General features: G+C 38.3%; 1 protein-coding gene across 3 annotated transcripts in view; it reads right to left on the bottom strand.

Moving 5' to 3' along the window:
- The window catches only part of SETX (senataxin), a 36,876-nt gene that overhangs the window by 8,750 nt on the left and 16,242 nt on the right, over positions 1-11,884 (bottom strand). For all 3 annotated transcript variants that reach the window (XM_026860728.1, XM_026860730.1, XM_026860729.1), the window contains exons 13-26: positions 11,696-11,872; positions 10,801-11,030; positions 10,097-10,264; positions 9,398-9,554; positions 8,473-8,574; positions 7,876-7,988; positions 7,089-7,160; positions 6,083-6,232; positions 5,456-5,563; positions 4,397-4,584; positions 3,942-4,034; positions 3,187-3,351; positions 2,602-2,700; positions 169-256 (exon numbers count right to left, since the gene is read on the bottom strand). In XM_026860728.1, coding sequence (XP_026716529.1) covers positions 169-256; positions 2,602-2,700; positions 3,187-3,351; positions 3,942-4,034; positions 4,397-4,584; positions 5,456-5,563; positions 6,083-6,232; positions 7,089-7,160; positions 7,876-7,988; positions 8,473-8,574; positions 9,398-9,554; positions 10,097-10,264; positions 10,801-11,030; positions 11,696-11,872 — 1,910 coding nt within the window. The remainder of the gene's footprint in view (positions 1-168; positions 257-2,601; positions 2,701-3,186; positions 3,352-3,941; positions 4,035-4,396; positions 4,585-5,455; positions 5,564-6,082; positions 6,233-7,088; positions 7,161-7,875; positions 7,989-8,472; positions 8,575-9,397; positions 9,555-10,096; positions 10,265-10,800; positions 11,031-11,695; positions 11,873-11,884) is intronic.

The following is an 11,884-nucleotide window of genomic DNA, read 5'->3' as shown; positions in this document are numbered from 1 at the left end:
TTTACAGAGAACCCTTCCAATGCCTGGATTGTACTAATTTAACACCACACCAGAAAAGGGTCCCCTTTCATAGACTTAAGCAGTCTGAGGATGGTTTTCACCTCCTCAATCCCGACTTGACCTAAAAGGGTGGATCACAGGAGATCTTCTGATTAACCCTGTACCTACCATCAGCGTTTTCAGTCTTCCAAGGATGAAGAGGCTGAATCTGGCTCGAGTAATTGTAACGTTCAGACGCTGAAGACTTGCCAGAAATCTAGGGGAAAAGACAAAACTAAGCTCCTAAACTATTTCCACAAAGTTTAAGTGTTATGAGGAAAAAAAAAAAAGAGATTAATATTCAGTTTCATGGAAATGAAGATAACAGAAGCAGTTACAAAGGCAGTGGCAGTTCATGACCCATTCCCAGATCCCACTACTGCAGCCCTGCCTTTGCATGGTGTTCTTTCTTTCACCACTCTGACTCCTTACAGGGAATTCCAGTTCTTTCCAGCTCTTGCTGCTGCTGTTTCCTTTCTTAGAGCAAATCCCCCCTTAATGCCAACCACTGCTTCCTTAAATGTTCCTCAAAGTACAGAAGACATCAACCTCACTTCACCTATCAAGACTTTAAGCTTCTTTTTGACTTAAATTGAAATAGATTAATATTTGGCATGATTAACGGGAAAAATTTCTATTGAAATACTGAATACTGGACATTAATATTTAATTTTAAAGGTGACCTGCACTGGAAGCACATGAAGAAGACTTTTTGCTTTGTCATGCTTCAAGAGTTAAAGTATATTCTTGCAGAAGAAAATTTCATTTGCTCTATGAAAACTGTCTAGTCTGTTTTTGTGAGATCACAAGCCAGGTACTGAAACCTAAACAAACAAATGCTTAGTGTATTCTTAAAGGCTGATTACTGTTAGAACTTGTTTACCAAAACCCCCCCAAAAATTTGTGAAACTAATATGAACTATTTCTTCTCTAATGCAAAAGCTTCCAAAATGCATGGCTTACTCTATACTAACAAAGTCTGCAATACAAAGTCAAGTCTTTGTTCAGCTTAGCTTGAGCAGGACCAACACCAATGCCTGACACTGTGGTCATGGCACCAAGACCTGCTCTTCAGTGAATTCACAACCCCTGCAGTAAATGCTACAAAAGCCCCAGAGCCACCCCGGAAAATCTGGACAGTACAGGCAAAGAGAGAGATGCAGGAAGCAGACTGGGGAGTGGATGCAGCACCGATATTATACTTCTCTAGGTCTCGAGGGAGGAATAAAAAAAAAAAAGACCTTGAAAGACTACTAAATATTCCTAACAGCTTTTAAAGCTGAAAGACAAGAAGATTATTTTCTCAGGAAAGGAAAAAAAATAATCCATTGTCATTTCTTGGCATTTTCTCCTCCCTTTGCATGTAATGCTGGCCTAGCAACCTTGGAGACCAAAATACTTTGCTCAGCTACAAGAACATAGGTAAGAGTGATGCAAACTTTCCCATCACACCTTGTCAATGACATCAGATCCTGAAACAGAGACATCCAAGTCATCAGCACGTACAGCTTCTAACACTGCACAGCCAAAGCTTTAATATACAAACCTGCAACACAGTAAGCTGGAAAGTTTTCTTCCAAAAGAAGAGATAGAGGTTAAGCCTGGCGTCAGCCAAAAGAACTGGCAGGTTCTAGCTGCCTTCAGTTTCCAAACTCAACGAACCAGATTAAGAAATCTCCAAAAAGCATCATTTTTGTTTACTATAAAATTTGGATTCTTTCTCTTCCCAAAGTAGCATGGATCAGCACAATCAAAAGCCCTTTATTTAGCAATCAGAAAGTTAGTATCAGAGAATGAGTAGCTTAGTATGTAGAAACAAAGACTTTTGTTTATGCGAACAATTTCCCATAGTTTAACACAAAAGCCAATGAATTCTATATAAGACAACATATTTCCATTACCATTTTTTAAACTAAAACAAATCAGTAAGCTTCAGAAACTAATCAATGATTGTAGTGTTCTGGGGGTAAATATCACACCCAGTATTTAGTTCCTTCTGTTTTAGACAGGAAAAAACCCTCATATTAAATTATTAAATCTGTGATCTTGAATCAAGACTTCTCATAAATCTCCTCCCAACTTGAGATGAGGACATTCATCTACAAATCAAAGATCCAGCTTGTCTGCATCACATTCCTAGCGATGTATGTAACTTAGTTAACAATACTTTTACAGACAGAATGCTGTATTAATAGGATAGCAACACTTACAGAAAATTGATTTCATTTTGAGAGCAGCATTCAGAAAGTTACAAGCAGCACTACTAATGCAAAGAGCCAAGATTCCAAGATCCATCCTGCCAAACTGAAGTACTGACAGGCTAAGGCAGCCATCCAAATTTATCAGCACGCAATGCAGAACACAATACTTAGCATTTTTGTGTGCCTTTTGTTCCGAGATCTCAAACCAGTACCATTAATTCATGCAATACAATACCATTTAATTTGCTGGCTCTGGTGACTTGTTTTCTGTAACTTTCTTACTGGTTATATTAAAAATATGACAACTATGTTTAGAGCATCACTGGAAATCAGAGTTGCAAACTGCTGAAACGAAACGTACCCAATTGACCCTTTGGTGCTGTTTGCCCGGACACATGTCACTATGATGCAGTCTTTCTCTCGTCCCTGGAATGCATCCACTGTATCCACTTCTCCTGGGCTGTTGAAGAAAGAATTAGCAAGCCATTACATTATGTTAGCTGAATTTTTAAGCAAAGCACTGATGCGAATCACTTGAACATTACCCCTAATGATCATCTGTCAAAATAACCCAGGGTAAATTTCTGCTTCAGTGTATGAAAAGACCCAGTGTAAGAACCTGAAGCTAAATTTACTTTTCTGAGGCCAGCATCATTACTGAAAAGCTGTTCAGATCCACGTAGCTTGGAATTTTAGGTTTTCTTTTGAAACAGCTTTACTCAGAACAGCAGTATAATCAAAGCATGTATACAAGTAAGAAATGGTACAAACAGGTCACGCCCGTTTTAGGCAAAAGGCTTGTATGCCCCCTTTAAAGTCATGACTAAGTACAGATTTTAGTAGTACAGAAGAAAGTTTCAGAGTTTTTACCATTGTTTTAAAGAGGACAAACAAAGGACTAATATGCAAGAGCCAAGTCCTATTTGAAAACTCAGAATTTCTTTACCTGTTATTTCTAAACACTCTGTCCAGTTGTTCTTGAATTTTCTTTTTCTGCGCGCTGTAAGGGGTAATTATTCCAATGCGACGAACTCCCAGATCCTTCCTTTTTTCTTTAATTGTTCTAATTAATTCCATCACCAGCTTCACTTCCTGAGGATTACTAAAAGAGCTGAACAAGACAGAATGGAAACATTACAGAAATACATTTGACAGCTCTTTCAAATTCTATGCTTCAGCGCAATTTGTAGGAGGGATTTCAAATCAAAGCCCCCACCCTGAATTCCTGCAGCCTCCTTCACACAGCAGCTTAAAGAACTTTTCAAGTAGGCCCTGACAAGTGGCTAACCACGAGAAGTGTTAGCAGTGGAAGGCTGCACTTCACATTTACAGAACAGGCAAAGGGGAGGGCTGAGCCTGCCACCTTCTGGTGTTACCTCAGCATGCAGCTGTGAAAGGAAAGTCACCGATAAAAAAAAAAATAAATCAGGAACTTGTAAACTGTTACTAGAGTTAGCCGAGAATGTAGGCATTCATTGACATCTAACAAATAGTCAAACCAGGATTAAAACCAGTTTCAGATTGAAAAACAAAACCAAAACCCATTTAACACCTGCTTTTTTGTAAAATTAAATCAAGTTGAAAACACAGTTCTGGCTACTTAATGAGTATTAGAAATAACAAAGGAGAGAGGACAGCTCTTCTGCAAGTAATTAATTCTCAGCAAATCTAAAATCTGGCAGAGTAGAATGCAGGACTTACTCATTGTCTCGCTCCTCACGACCGTCTCCTACATCAAAAATAAGGTAGGGCTGGAACGGCCAGTCTGAAGAACATCTGTTCTCTTCTGTTGCTCTGTAAATAACATTTTTATCACTAGGTAATCCTATAGAAACTCTAATACTTCATTTATTTACACCACGGTTATCAAATAGGAGCAGCTTGCAGCTTCTCCCCCCCTCCACCCCAAGTCCTTAATTTTCACTGCTACCAGCATATACTGAGGCCTGAAAACAAACTTTAAGCATGAAGTCTGCTCCATCTGAAGAAAGCCACCTAACTTACTTATCACAGCCAGCACTAACAAGAGATGGAATGCAAGTTTCCTCCCATTAAGCATCTTCCCTCAACACACAACCTCAAGAATTTTTAGACTCTAAAGAATATCCTAATACAAAAAGGTTTCTTTGAAATACCCTTTGCTCGGAGCTACTCACTTGTCAGTCTTTAGAGTCCTGCCATAAACATAATTGGATGGGAAGAGGCAGATGTCAGGATGCATCCTGTACTGCACCGTCAGCTGCACGACCGGCAGGCTTCGCAAAAAGTTCTGCTGCACTTGCTCCTCTAGGTGCTTGTGCAGGCGTGCCATCAAGGACTGGCCGTAGCCACATTCCTGAGCTTTCTGCCAGAAAGAAAACATGAGACTGACTTTGGGGGAGTTAGGTCCCAAATTAACAATACGAATTTGCTTTCTGGACTTAAAACTATTCAGTGTTTTCTTCTAAGCTTCTACATCATGGACAAAAATGACAACTACGTACACTTCAATTTTCTATTTGCTAGTCTCACTATTTCAGTAGAGATCACCTGCATAAATCTGAATTTTTTAGTGTAGTTTTAGCAAGACAACTTTCCTTTGTTAATCACAACACAGTAAAATTTTAGAGCAAGATCTTCCAGGTGGGATCTCACTAATAAGCACACAACCTCCAGACAATTTACCTTTCTAGAGAAGCCAGTCTGGTTTAACTCCTTTCTTTATCAGATGCTTAAAACAGTCCTCCTTACTGCTGGCTACAAGTGCTCCTATATGTTCATCCTTAGAACACATCTGTGGGGTAAGGAAGTCCCCAAACAGACAGTCTTCACCCTCTTTTCCTTAAGGGACATGATGCTGACTGAAGCTCACATAACAAAACAGAGCCTGCTGCAACACAGCACCCGTCACAAACCCCAGGCTGAGCTGCATCCAAGTTTGCATTGCCACAGCTACTCCTAATGGTGCATGAATCCGTTCCAAGCTACACCAGGAAAAGTCTCTAGAGGCTGCACTCACATCTGTATTAGCTTTTTTCACACATCTGAAGGCAGTATTGATATGGTCTCCACGTAACAGAGATTAAACTTGAAGGGCAAAAGTTATTATCTGATACACATCCTGATCTGACATTGAATTGCCTTTTTTTTCCCTTTTACATATTTTCTATAAATACTGTTCTTACACTATATCCACTACATAGCACAAAACCCCCCAAAACAGTTTGAACACTTACTATTGATTTTACAGTAGGAGGGAGCTGTCTGGGATCTCCAACAAGGACAAGTTTAGAACAGTAATGCAACAGTGGAATCAGCGTTTCAACCTCACAGGACTGCCCTGCCTTTTGTATATGCAAACAGGACAAAAAATAGAAGTTGTAAGCAAAGGAGTGGAGGGAAATATGTTAAATTTCCTGTAACAGAGCCAGAATTACTCAAATGCTTTTTAAGTCTTCCAAAAAGAGAAAAAAAAATTTAAAAGAGAGAAAAAGAAGGACTTTTCCCCAATAAAAAAACGCCAAACAGATTTTTCTTTTATCATTAAATATGCAGAGCTCTCCAGACACATACAAATATAACCCAACCATCTGGAAATCTCTACAGCAAGAACCACACTTGAGCCATGATTTTTAAGTAAAAGCCGCCTGTCATTAAAGCACCAAACAAGCCAGAAAAAGAAGCAATTAAGTGTTATTCTTTCTTCTCATGGCTCTACACAGCAGGACAGGCTGGTTATCAGTTAAAAGGTGAGGATGGGGTGGTCAACCCATAATATATTACACCAGCAACCAAGCAACCACAAGCAGCCTAGGCAGACCTTAGAGGTGGAATATGCTGTAGTTCTAAATAGCTTTACTGACCTCATCCACAATGACACAGCTGAAAGGACAGTGTCTTTGCGGCCAAAAAGCACCTTCCAGCAGACTTCCTCCACTTGTGCTCAGAGTGCAGCAGATGATGTCGGACTCCAAGAGGATATCTGTCTGTACTTTCTGAGAGTGCCCCCGAACCTTCAAGTGCAACAGGACACCATGTCTCCTCTTCTCTTTTAGCTTTCTTGAACTACCTTAGAGCAATTTCCTACTGCCTGGTCAAATCTAACTGGCAAACAGGTCATGCATAATGCATCATCCCAATAAAACTATCTCCATTATTACAAATGAAAGTCACAACTTACCTGAAGTGTTACTTTCGATTACAGATCAATGCCACTGAGGTGGCAAACTGGAAAGAAGCACTCCTATATCTCTATCACTATGCAACTAGACACACTAACTGTGAGCAAAGTTTAGTTTGCCATCATATTTGTAACTCCAAGCCTCCGTGACCATTAAAAGTCAGCATATATTCATTAAAGATGAACCTTCATTCATATCATGGTTCATGCTATTCAGCCTTAATTACTGGCTTTGCTATCAGTGCCTATTTCTACTTTCAGTTCTATCTTCACACACAAAAATATTTTTCCACCTGTTGCTTTACTTCAAAACATTTAAAAGTATCTCAGTTCCAGCTGGACTGTAAGAGGCATGAAAGTAGTGAAGATACATCCTAGAACATGACGACATGCACGTTTCCATTACCTCGTTTGCCAAATATCCCACATTTCATTTAAAATTCACCCTTAAGAGTGAGTATTCCCATCCATTTGGAGGTTTTTTTGCAATATGAGACCAGAGTACACCTGGATTTCACACCAAGCTGTCCATAACTTACTCAGCTTATGACCTTTATCTATTTACCTACTACTTTATAAATACTCCCAGCCACATCAAAGCCAAATCTTCACTACAAATAAAGGATCCCAAGTATATAAATACATTAGCTGAGGTTTATTAAAGAGCTGCCTTAAAGATAAATTCCTACCTCCTTTAGTTGAGAAGCAAGCTGTTGTCTCTCCTTTGAAAGTCTGCCAATTTCATCATCTAACATTTGACTCTAGATGGGGGGAAAAAAAAAATAGAGAAACATATCAGGAATAATTAACACCACATATTTCCCATACACCTTTTTCCTCCCACACCCTAATTCATTTCCTAAATATTTCTAGACTTGTTCCAGACTGTCTTTCAATACCAAATGTGTCTGAAGAAGCTGATCAGTTTCTTAGAGAGTTGTCAACATATTTAGACTTTGCAACACACAGTACTACATCTTACATTCCTGTGCAACTGGGAAAACGGTTTACCATCAGAAATCTGTAATTTGAGCAGAAACGCCAAATTTTTAGAAAAAAATCCGGAAAACTTCAAGTGCAACATATACCCAAAAATCTCAGATCACAAGGTATCTTACTATTTCTAATTAAACAAAACCAGAGCTTTGAAGTATACAATCATTAAGATTTATAAATATGGTTATACTAAAAACTAACTGGTGACAGAACCAAACAAAGACTACTGAACACTAGAGCAAGAAGTGGCATGATCAACCTGTTGAAAATGCTAGTATAAACTCAAAAAAATCCTGATGTAAAGTTGATCATTCCCTTTCACAGTGCTAACCAGCATTTCCATTAGTTGAAAAAGTGAAGACACAGCTACTGCTCAGAGATGGTATTAAAATACAGCAGAGTTCTTTATGCATTCAGTTATGAACACAAACAGGATTAAAAAACACGAAAACAGGATTAAAAATACTATTATCTTACTACCTCCCTCCTCTCACATCTGCGCATGGCACGCTGACGAGACAGCATATCCAGTTTTTGATCCAGAGCTGCTTTTTTCTTCTGAATATCCTGGTCACACTCAGTTGGCTTTCGTTCTGTAATAAAACAAAGGAAAATATACAGGAGGAATAGAAAAAATATGTTACAATAGCACTTGCTCTCAGTCATGCATCTTAAGTTAAGAACAAAGGGACAAACTGATTTTTTGTTACATTTTCCCTTTTTCTATTGAGGTCTCATCTTCCAAAAGCAAGATAATGAGACTTGGTTCCAACTGTAGCTCTCAAATGCCGCACAGCTGCATTGTTTAAAAATGATGGTTTTAACACGCATTTACCATAATTTCTTTAAAAAAAACCAAACAAGAAGTCATCTTGCTTATTTCTTCATTTTTGCTTAGATTGTAGGCCATATGTAAGCTGACACTTTCCCACTAAGATAAACAATACTTTATGAAGCACTGTTGCTGAAAAATCTTTTATCAGATCTTCCTTCTTAAAGGACACATAGTCTCAAGTGTAAAAAATCATCAAGCTCTTAAAGAAGACTGAAGAAAAGTCTGATTTGCATGTTACTTACTCATTCTGTGTTCAACTTGCTTATCCAGGCTAAATCCCCGGACTTCACTGTTGATTGCTTTTTCAGCACCAAGTCGCACTAATTTGATATCACCACAATTTCCTGTTTAAAAAAAATCAAAATATATTTAGATTTCTCCAATCACCCCTGCACTGTGGCATGAGAGGGAAAAAAGAAATTTTAACATCATGGATATCAAACAAGGCTTTTTCTTTTCTGCTTTCCTTGGCTTGCAACAATTTAGTTGTATTTATAACGCAGCTACAAAAAAATATCACTAATTCCAAACTCAAAAAAGATGTTGCCTATGGTGGCTAACAGTTAAGAATGTTATTTGGAATAACCTCTTATTCTTAGCCTTCTCTGTCTAAAACATTCAGAATTCCTAAATTAGAAAATTACTGAGTACCACCAATAATGCAGCTGGTAAGTCTATACCAAATTAATGTTTGGTCAGAACGCAGATTTTTTTCCTCCCACCACAGACTAGATGCCTTGTTCAGAATTCACCTACTTTGCATTAGTCACAAACTAGGAGGGGAAAAAAAAAAAAAAAAAGTGAGAGGTCCTGACACATTAAAATTTTCAGTCTATTTAGCATGATCAGCAAAGTCCAATTTTACTCAAAATCAAGGTAATAGTCTTGTGTTCCCATCTTTAAGAAGTACTTAAAAACTAGTGAACTGAAACTAAACTATGAGTAAAGGGTCCATGTCTATACCGAGACAAAGTGCAATTTAAAAAACATAATACACCTTTTAGAAAAGCACATTAATTACAATACAAGGATGTACCAGTCATGTTCCGCAAGAGAAAAAAAGTTGCGTAGAGTAGCACATAAGTATTGTATGTAATCAACTGTTCCAGTTTCTCCTTCAGGTTTTGTCTATTTAACATGTAAACAGAATTTTAAAATAAACCATACCCAAAGGCTCCTGCTTGTTTTGGCATTTTTCCTTAAATGCAATGATGATCTTTTTCATGAGTTCATCAACAGCAGCATTTGATGGTGCACAAACTAGAAATCGGTTTGGCTTGATCTTGGAACTTACTCTTTGAGTTGTCTTTTCATTCCTAGTGTTCTATAGATTAATCAACAATAAGTCAAGATTCAGATTGTTTTCATTTGTCATTTAAAAGCCAGATTGTATGCTCATCAATCAGCATGCAGATTATGAGGACTATTACACTTGAATATCTCTTAAGATATGTCTTACGTTGAGTAAAAAGTCAAATGTATTCATACTATTTGCATAAATTCCCTTCAACATTATGTACTTGAATCTACTGGATGATAACATAAAAACCATTACATGGGACAGGCCAAATAACGTTCTTAACACATAAAACTATTAAGGGTTTTTTTTATGTAACAAGTTTATACTACCAATAGCACGTTTTCTTTATTTCACTTTTTAAGTTCTATAAAATAAGTGTTTTCCAAGATGCCCAAAAGGTATTATTTCCACCTTTAAACCCTATACAATACAGATTTAATTAAATCAGCTTAATGAATTACACTCCCAGTAAGTACCCATACTACACTCCACTTAGTTTAAGCGATCGTTGACTCCCACTGGGAAACCAAACACCAGCACGTAGCAATCACATCACGTTCACTCACTTCTCTCAAAACACGAGACAGAAGTCCAACAATAGTTTTTGATTTCCCTGTTCCAGGTGGTCCGTGGATGAGGCAAATCTTGGGAAGCACTGGATGTTCCTTTACTATAGCATAAGCTGTCTCAATGGCTCTCTTCTGATCTTCATTGTATTCATTCATATCTGATGCCTGAAGAAACAGACAGGGAAACAAAATAACGAATTACCTAATGTTGATCAAACCTTTCATGTTCATTTTATGTATTTTCAGAATGTCCCCCACCCCGCAAAGCTAGGACTCAAACTTAGAATCAAAAGTTTCTATGCCCTTCTATGTTTGCTCTAGATGAACACCTAATCCTGATTCAAAAGCCATAACAAAGGTTTCGTTTACTCTACGCACCTTTATTTTGCATTACCTTTTCCACAATATACCTTATTCCCTTAACAGGCACCTCCCCAGTAATGAAAAAAACCTGAAAGCTTCTTAAAGCGCACTACCAGTACTTATGACAATAGAGCAGAGACACCTGAGCAAGTTCAGACTCGTCTCTGTCCATCCAATCAACCGACTCTGAAAAGCACAGGACCTTGGTACTTTTGAAACTTGTCTGTTTGCACTCGGTCACCTCCAAAAACAACACGCAAAGCCAGTTTCACAAAACTCAGGAGACCCAAATGCCCACTTTGCCATCCCTAACTATCACTTCTAGCTGCAGGACTTACAGCACTTTCTGAAGCTACGGGCAAACCTCTGGGACAGAAGTCACTGTAATTTGGATCCATGATGGATTTAGCCAAGAAACTCTTGGGCAGTAGGTTTAGACCTTTGAATGTTCGGCGTGTGGTAACCAGGGAGCCAACCACCACACACTTCACTTTCTTATTTATGAAGAATGACAAATTGCTTTGAGTTTCCACACAAAGATGACAGAGAGTATGCTGATCCTTTTGTCCTATAAGGAGAGGCAAGGGGAAAAAAAAACCACACAGGTTAATAATTTAGATATTCTTTGAATTAACAACTGAAAGACATTCAAATAGGTCTCTCAAAGAATTCACCAGAACCAGGTGCTGCCTTTTATTAGGGAGTCAGTAACTACTTCTTGCAAAAAACACAAACACCACCCTTCTGTCCCCTCCAAAAAACAACCCAAAACAAAAGAAAAAACAGTGCTTGTAAAACAACTCAGGTCGCTGTTATAATCAGGCAGCATCAATCTTGATATTTGGTAATCTTGGTAATTCACAACTTCAGTTCCAGAAGAGTGGAAATTTTAGTCAGTGAGCTCACTGAATTTCATGGCACTTCAGATCTCACAGCAACACACTCCTGAAGTTGTATGCAGAGCACTTACTCATCACTAGTTTCTGTTCTTACACGAAGTATTAACATCTGTATCAAAGGAAGCCCCTAGAAAAACGCATGGAAAACAGGCCTGCAGCTTCAGTTCCTGGCTTTTAATGAAGCTTTTAGCATGGAATAGACAGGCTACAGTGGAAAAACAATTCCATGTCCTCTGAGGTAAGTGGTATGTTACAACTATCAACGGCCAGCTATGAAGAAGTACTTTACAGTACCCAGAAGAATCCCACTTTTATTCCAAACCCATTTACTTACTAGCTGAACAGCCAGATGCACGAGAAAATCGTCTCACAAGACCAACGTAATTCATTGTATGGTTCTCCATCTCACTTTCTTCCTTAAGGGTGTCTTTTTTCTTTTGTACCACAAAAAAAATTAAGTCATCCTCCTTTGGATGAAGCTGCCTTGCCAAATCACTTTCTTGAAAGTAAGCTAGCCAAAACA

This window comes from Athene cunicularia, assembly GCF_003259725.1.
Source record: "Athene cunicularia isolate RWA chromosome 17 unlocalized genomic scaffold, athCun1 chr17_part1, whole genome shotgun sequence".
NCBI classification, from domain to species: Eukaryota; Metazoa; Chordata; class Aves; order Strigiformes; family Strigidae; genus Athene; species Athene cunicularia.
Note: the sequence above shows the minus strand (reverse complement) of the source record. Positions and strands in the feature narration are given on the sequence as shown.